This window comes from Rhopalosiphum maidis, chromosome 1 (assembly GCF_003676215.2).
Source record: "Rhopalosiphum maidis isolate BTI-1 chromosome 1, ASM367621v3, whole genome shotgun sequence".
In the NCBI taxonomy this organism is placed as follows: domain Eukaryota; kingdom Metazoa; phylum Arthropoda; class Insecta; order Hemiptera; family Aphididae; genus Rhopalosiphum; species Rhopalosiphum maidis.
In genome coordinates, this window is record NC_040877.1 from 84,559,684 (window position 1) to 84,568,769 (window position 9,086).

Below are 9,086 nucleotides of genomic sequence, written 5' to 3' on the forward strand. Positions count from 1 at the left end.
AAGCAGTTAACTGGTGTCAAAATATAGTGCGCGGTCATTTCTTATTCTATTGAAAACTTTTTTTCGCGAAGGTTAGTATAAAATATAATATTGTTTTATATGGAGTATTATCAGTACAGAATTACCTGTATTATTAGACTGATGTGGTCGTGTGGGTGGTAGAAAAGTAGCACGATTTTTTTTTTCATATGTGTGATTATATTTGTTTTTACGATTTAAAAATTTCTTCGAGAGATTGTAACCAGGTAATTAAATATTTTAAAAATAGACAAATTATCAGACGATAAATGTAGTCCGGAAATGCATATTAAATAATAACTCCAAAATTAAGATTGGCTCGTGCTATTATTATACTATCCGTGTTGATAAAAATTATAAATACCTCAAAAATCGCATATATGATTTATTTTTATCTGTTTTTCTTATTCCGTGTTTCTAGATCACAGTTTTTAACATAATTCATTTATTATATTAAATATCATTTAACAATTGCTCGTTGAATCGATACATTGGTTATGTTGATGCGAACTTATATGTGAAAGTAAGTATTATTTTATATTACAACGATTATTGGCTAAACAAATGTTTAATTTTTCTATAAAATGTATATGTTACATATACATATTGATTTATCAACAATTTTTAATAATAATTTTTTTTTAAACAAGTATGATTATTGATTACTATCTGAATAGGTCATATTATATACTTATTTATTTAATTCGTATGGTTGACTAAAAATATGAAATTTAGGAACGATATAGAGGTATTTATAGTTTATGTTTTACATAAATTTAAATTTAAATCAAAATTCAGTTACTTAGAATATAGTTTTATTTAGTGTTTGAAAATTTCATGAAATATTTCAGTACTTTAACAAAATTTGTTTTATTAAATACATTTTTTTTACAAAAAGCTCATGAGGAATTATGTATGATTAAAGCTACAACTATATAAATTAATATATAATTATCATCAATATTTGTATTAAAAAAACTAAATGTTTCACTTTTTTGTGAAATATTTCACCCTATAGTGAAATATTTAATTTAACATTATATATATTATATTATTATTATATATTTCTCATGAATTATTTTAGACTTCAAACATAAGTTTTATTATTTTTATATTTTTTAGTTGTAAAAGTATTTCATAAATCATAATGCAATTTATTTGTTTAAAAATATTGACAATATTTTATTTTAACATTCAGAAAATTGAATAAGATATTTAACATATTGTCAATAATACTACCAATATTATGATTCTTTATTGTCACCTAAGAATTTATTTTTTTAAATTTAAATTTATTAACATTTTTGATTAATATTGATATTAATTGTTTTTTGATTAATGTGATTTTTTAAAAAATAGTTTTATTTATTACTGTATTGGAAATTTTGATTTGTGGATTAATGATGGACTTGAGGTAGTTTATTAAAGATTACATCTAAGTAGAAATATTATCGGAATGACGTTAAACAGGTATTCAATATTAATTTATAGATAAATTATTTTTTTGTGTAATTAAAGTGTGATGGATTAGTGGTTTTTATTTATTTATAAAATTGAATCATGGCTTGTTACTTATTTGAGTATTTTGGCTTAGTTTTATTCTGTAAAAAAAATTGATTTTTTCATAGTTGAATATTTTTTAAAACTGAGAAACAAAAATATTTTGTATTTCCTGGGTGGTTTCCAAGGTAGAGGATGTATTTTGCTAGTTGTTTGCGAGATTTTGTACAGGAAACTGAAATCCGTAGATTGCTATACAATCTATGCAGCTTATGAATATCACGAGAGGAAATAAATTACTTGTATATAGGTATAGCAAAGTGAATTTACTTTAAAGATTTTACTGTTATTTCGAATTAAACCAAACGGCAGTTGACAAAAAATAGAGATACCAGGATTTATTTAGTTAGGTACGGCAATGTTTCTAGTAAAAAATTATTTGGCCTAGTTCTTCTTTTTTGAACTTAATTGGTGTTGAACATTATATATAACGAATGACGATGCCATAAAGTTTCATCGCTTTCAAGTTTTAGGTATTTTTCTACTTTAGAAATTTTATAACATACAAAAATAAATTTGATTTAAGCAGTTTTAATTTTACGAAATTCTTATTTTCATAAGACAATTTGGTTTTCAGCTTCATTTTACTCTTAATATTTTCATAAAAAATAAAATAGTTTTTAATTTTTGATTTGGCAAAAATAGACAGTATTTTTTTTCTTCAATAATACCAGTAAGTATATTTTGCTTTCATGTTACATAATTTAACATAATATTAAGAATTATTACTATACATCGTAGGTATATACAAAAGTGTATTGAAATGCTCGGCAATCGTTACCATTATGGAGTGTCAAGGCCTAAGGGCCATGTTTTGATTGATATTTATTATCGTGTTAGTTGAATTTCTACTATAAATTAGAAGGACATATTCATTGAGCAATACAAATTCATAGATGAATTTTTTTTAAATAGCATAAAGCGTTTTACAGAGGGGCCACCCTCGTTAGTTAAAATCGTTTTAGATTTAAAATGAACAGCATTTGAAGCCTTTCCGTGATGGAAGAAGAGTTATCTAGAAAGTGACGTTGGAATTGCTTTTAAAGTGTGATTTATTAATGTGTAGAGAAATATTTTAGTTTTAAGAGTGGCCGGGAGTTATAGTGTAAACACAGTATTATTATTTTCAGACATTAAGAAATAATATGGAGACAATCAAAAATACCAAAGTTTCTTTTAAAATAGTGCCCATAACTGACAATGATAAGGAAGTTGTAATTAATTTCATAAAACAGAATTTTTTCCGCGATGAACCTTTATGTGCAAGCCTAGGGTTAATAGAAGAAAAAGAATCAGTAATTCAACTTGAAAAATTTTGCGTTGATGCATTACAAAACGGTGAGTTAATAGCAAACGATACATATTTAACTGGTATACGTAGTTATTATCAAATATAGTACAAAATATAAGATACTATAATATTATGTTATATTTAATATGGGAAATTATTGTATGTAGTTAGATACCTGTCTGGCTGTCTACAATAATATTATATTTTATTATAATGTGTTTATGTGTTTCACATTGAGCGATAAAAAGGTTAAAATACTTTATCTAATTAATGTAATTTTAACATTTTTAGCTTAAATTATCCGTCGCTAGAAAATTTATAGTATCTTATCGGACCTGGTTTTTTTTTTTACAACGATTTTTGTTGTTACAATTTTTTATCGAAGTTATAAAAAAATTGATAGTGTTATAAATCCATAAAATCTTGAGTGGGGGCTCTTTCATATCAATGATATATATTTAAATTGTTAAAAATATAAAATTTAAAAATATAATAAGGCACGTGATGTTTATTAAGTTAAGAAGATTATATTTTATGTACAATATTATAAAAAACTGATTACAGAAAAATGTAGGTAGTAGGTACCTATTATTATGACATCGAACATGTCTTATAATATATCACTTGTGTTAAATTTTTAATCAGTAACATATTTAACTTAATCATTGACAATCGTTTAAAATATAAAAGAACTAAGTAGGTTAAAAGTTAAGTTAAAAAAAAAAATTGGGACAAAAGTGACAAAGTAATAAAATATTTAGAAAAGAAAATGTTCTTTAGGAATTGTATGTATATATTGTAAACGCAACATGTATTAATATAAAAAATAACAAGATTTTTATTATTCAGGAATATCATTTATGGCTGTATCTACAGAAACAGGTGAAATGATAGGTGTATCGTTGGATAACACAATGTGTAGGGGTAACGAAATTAATGAAATCGTTGAAGAAAACAATGATAAAAGTTCAAAATTTAATGATATCATGGTTCTCTTAGACAAAGCTAAACGAGATACTGATATATTTGGAAAATATCCAAATATTGATCGTATAATGGATTTAAAGATTATTACAGTAAATGAAGCATATAGAGGACAAGGGGTTTGCAAAGCCCTCATCGACAAGTCTAAGTATATTAAACATAATTTTTTTATAATCATAACATTAATTGCTAGAAAATTGCTACTTGATACTAAAAATACCAAAGATACCTAAAATTGTTGACTGGCTATTCATTTTTTATCTATAGATACTCTTCTTGTAATCTATATTTCTAGTCAATATGAGTAAAGCCAGACAAATAATTCTAATAGTGTCAGTTTCCAACACCTTATTAGTGCAGTTATATAATTTTTTTAAATCCTTCAAATCGTGATTCAAAAACGTTTTCCACTCATACATTTAAGTATTGAAATTTATTCCGATTTGTTATTAAAATTAGTTATGAATGACAATAACCCCTCCACTATAAAAAAGTATTTTTATGTCACCATAGTCCACAATGAACTAAAATTCCAAAAACCAACTTAAAAATAAAAATCAGTTTCTTCATTTAAAAAAAAAATACTATTTTTCATAAACTATACATGATAATATATTATACTATTGGTAATACTTTATTAAAATTAATTAAATAATATCTTAATTTCTAGAGAGTTGGCATTGGAGTTAAGATATCAAATGATTTACGTGGAGTGTACCAGTCATTTTACTGCAATGGCTGTTGAAAGATTTGGATTTCAATGTATATATTCGTTATCTTATACAGATTACGTGAACAAGCAAAACGAAGTAGTTTTCAAGACACAACCTCCTCATAAATACTTCAAAGTCTATGTATTACTTCTCTAAAATATTTTATATTTATTTAGATACCCAATTATACCGGCAACCTATTCAACCCAAAAAAGTAGTATGTTAAGATTATATAGTTTTAAATGTTACAATAATTGTACTCCCATAGAAGTAAAATTATATATTTAAAAATAAATAATTTTAGGTTTTGGTTTAAAAGATCAAAATTTGATAGATTTACCGTCAAACATAAATGTGTATAATAAAGACAATATATAAAATAATATAATATAGTTTTAATCTTCAAAGACAATAATTTGAGCCATACATTTTGATTCTGATTTATGATTTATGAATAAAGTGTGAGTAGTCATGTATATAATAAAAGACACATTTATAAATTAAAGTTTCTAAAATTTACCTATACAAAATATTATATTATAAGTAGTCAATAATAAATTAGTAAAATAATTTACCTATACTCTATAGTCTATAGTAATAGTAAGTACTGTTTCGATAGCAGTCGTAATAATGTACAATGGTGGTAACACATATCGACATTTATACTGGTTTACAGTTTTACATACATCAAATAATAATTTTTTTATTGTTTTTCATTTAGACATTTTATAGTTTTATGATTTTCACTATTAAACTAAATATAGGATAAGTATCTAAATAGTATATTCAAACATTAAAAACTAGTTTTTATATAATATACTAGTAGTGAATCTATATTATTAAATGTTTAATTTTATCAGATTTCTGCACAGTTAACCTAATTATGAAATGAGAATATTACTTAACTATAGGTTAGGTTGTTAGGATACGGACATAAGTGCAGTAAACAAACATTACAAAATAATTTAATAACTAAAATGGCATAAAAATAAACTAAAGAAAAAAAGAAATATAATAATAACAATAATAATAATAATAATAATAATCACAATATGTAAAAGAATATACTCAGTCAATACTAATAGAATAACCATCATTTAATAAAATAGTACCCATAGGTATTTAGCTAGAATAGCACATGTAGGCCTACATGAGATATGAGGATTATAAAATAAACAGGATCTCTATTATTATGACAATTCATTTTTAAGTTAATAAAATAAATGTGAATCATTTATTCCACATTTTATTTTATTTTCTAAAAATAAATATAATATCTTCTCGGGATATAAAACAAATATTTTAAAAACATAAATGTTATTATTTGTAACAAAATATATGTATTAAATGTTTAAATGTATAAATTATATATTATCATCATAATATTATCAACTATTACATTTCCAATACTTAAAAAATAACTGTATTTATAGACAATAGTTTCATAAGTCAATCTATTACATTACATACCTAGCCTATAATTAATTAATCCCAAAGACTAACATATTAATAAACAATAAATACTTGTACTCCTGAAACTTAATATTATATAAAACGGCACACCACTATTAATAATTATAATTATACTTATATATATATTTATTAATTATATCTGTATCAAATAACATGTTTTTATGACACAAAAATATACAATAATAACTTATAATGGAACAACAAGTCAAAAGGTTAATACTATAAGTAGAGCCTCCATTTTGACTCTCAGGTGAGTCTGCTTCCATCCAACAGCCAGTTCATTGCAACAGATACATCGCGCGTCTTGCTGGGATCGGACATTTCAGCGCGGACGTTTTGGAATGAGGATAATTCAGCGTGATCGTTTCGGTACGGGGATATCTTGGTTATTAATATACAATTTTTAGAATTATACAATTTTAAAAATACAAAATAAATAATATTATATTAATATCCTATTATTATTAAAGTATACAACAATAAAGTTTTATAAATATGTTTAATAATACATAACTACATGGTTAATTATTATTAAAAAAAAAAAAATACAATAAGTAAAATGTAGGTATTAGGTAAAATTAATTTTAAAAAAATGAATGAATACTATTTAAATAAAATGTTAATAAATAATATAAAATTTAAATTTATTTTAAAGAAATATTATGTACGACTAGATGTTGTATCTAGGTTAATATATTATTATAAGGTAAAATTTCATCAATATATACGGCCAAGCTTATTCTTGATTCATTACAATATATATATAATTGTAATACTAATTATATAATATATTATTATAATGACTAACATGAGTCTCATTTTTTTTAACAATTTATTGGTAAAATTTTATAAAAATATCAGATATATTAAAGATTAAAAAAAAGAAAAAATTAGGTATTCTATAATCATTAAAAAAAATAATAAATAAATATATAATAAATAATAAAAACATAAATAAAATATTGATAATAGTTATTTATAAAATTAAACAAAAAAAAAAAAAATACTTTATTTCCGATTGGACGGTTACACGGGTAAAGGAGAATAATAAATGTATCAATTTAATAATTTTACTATTATTGTGATTTTTTGTAAAATAATTTGTTTTACGTATATTTTATTTTTAAGAAAAATCCATACTCGTAGGTATCTGTTGCCTCCATTATACAAGCATACAAACTGTAAGAATGTTATGTTTTCAGCATTACGAGAGTGAAATTCAAAAAATTTATATAAATATCAAATTAAAATATCAGAATTGTAGTAATTAATAATGATAACCTCCAATACTTGTATTGATATTTTTATATTAGAGTGACTTATAACTATGTAAATTATTATAATTTTAAAATGGCCATAACTAACTTTAATACTTATTTACCAATAAAAATCTAAACAATTGTATACATAATATTTTTATTTTATTATTAGGTGCTAGCCATTAGGTCAATTGATTCTAATATTTAAGCTAAAAACTGGAACTTTTTAAATGAACGATCAAAAAGACTGATTGCTGATGGCTAAGTTGTGTATGATAAATAATTTACGTTACTGTCAATTGATAACCATTAACAGTTGCACGATCAATTTGATATTTGATGCAATGAATTGACAGTACACCACACTATACATAACTTACATACTACAGCATTAACTTATTGTGTAACCATCAATAATATTATTATAATATTGCAGTAATAAGTAAAAACAGATCTTATGTATCAATATTGCATACACTATACGCCGCGTTACATTCAAAATGAGTGTCAAACATAATAATAGGTATGCTAAATAATGATTTTATCAACTTTATTAATCACAAGATTATATAATAATATATAGTATAGTATTTTTTTTATTGAATGAATTATTATTATAATTTTATTAATCAAAGGCGACTGTTAAAGCGATGAGATATTGTCTTGATGCATTTAAAATAAATGTCCAACACTATTAGCTGAGACTAGTTTAGCGTACAACATTTTATAGTTTAATATTATACAAGCTCACGTCTATTTATTTTTTTTTTAACCATAGGTTTATGTATAAATTGTATACTTCAAAACGTCTTAAAGTTACGTTTTTGATCTGAGTAAAGTTATATATATTTATTTTACAATGACATATGTTTTATTATTTCTTTTTTGTGCATGCGTCCAAAATTTTCAACTATGAGACGAGTTTCAGAAAAAAGATTAGATAAAGTTGGTGTTTGCGATATTAAAAGATAGTGCAATAACACTATAGACTGCAGTTGATGATAATAAAATGAAATTTATAGTATAAATAAATGAATATACTAATAATTACCACATCCAGGTATGGCTTAAAAATGCAATAAAAAATCTTTAAATTCATAAAAATATAAAGATCAAGATAAATAACACACTTCTTAATAAGTTTTATTTATTGTTTATTTATTTAATTTTAATTTCATATAATGAAATACTGGGCCCCACTGAAAATACTCTTTTAAGTTATATAAATTAAAGTTTACATTAAATATTAGAAATTTAAAATATAATACAATGAATAGTAAAATATCGTTTTTATGGAAAAGTTATTAATTATATATTTTAATATAAAAATATGAATATAAAATAAAATTATAATTTTATTGCAAAATTTATAAAATTTATATAGGTAAAACCTAAAAATTATAGCTACAAATTTATTTATACAGGATGCATAATACTATGTAGTATGTATTTTAAAATGTAATTAATTATTATTTGATTGAATAAACGATTACTATTTTTATTTTATTAACGTCGAAGAAGATTACATTAGTATATAGATAATAGCATAGACCGAAAAGTACTAAATAGTTATTTTACTGTTCTCTTCAGACGATTACCATAAACAACGAATGTTAAATATTTTGAGAGAGGTTGACCAGCTCTATATAATTATGTTTGTGATTCAACTACATATGTCATAGTAAATACTAATCACTTTGGAGTACATAAGTATATACGATAACGATAACGAGATATCCGCCACTGGCTCATATCGGCTGCCGGAGTTCGATAACTAAAAAGTAAGTA

General features: G+C 23.2%; 1 protein-coding gene across 3 annotated transcripts; it reads left to right on the forward strand.

Moving 5' to 3' along the window:
* Positions 1-406: 406 nt before the first annotated feature.
* On the forward strand, positions 407-5,261 carry LOC113556282 (dopamine N-acetyltransferase-like). 3 transcript variants are annotated; one of them, XM_026961135.1, is made up of 4 exons: positions 407-541; positions 2,709-2,916; positions 3,719-4,001; positions 4,524-5,261. In XM_026961135.1, the coding sequence occupies exons 2-4, from the start codon at positions 2,724-2,726 to the stop codon at positions 4,720-4,722; spliced, it is 675 nt and encodes a 224-aa protein (XP_026816936.1). In that variant the 5' UTR covers positions 407-541; positions 2,709-2,723; the 3' UTR covers positions 4,723-5,261. The 3 variants fall into 3 exon arrangements, with proteins under 3 accessions (XP_026816936.1, XP_026816937.1, XP_026816934.1); XM_026961136.1 differs by lacking the exon at positions 407-541 and adding an exon at positions 2,509-2,623; XM_026961133.1 differs by lacking the exon at positions 407-541 and having other exon boundaries at positions 2,543-2,916.
* Positions 5,262-9,086: the final 3,825 nt, after the last annotated feature.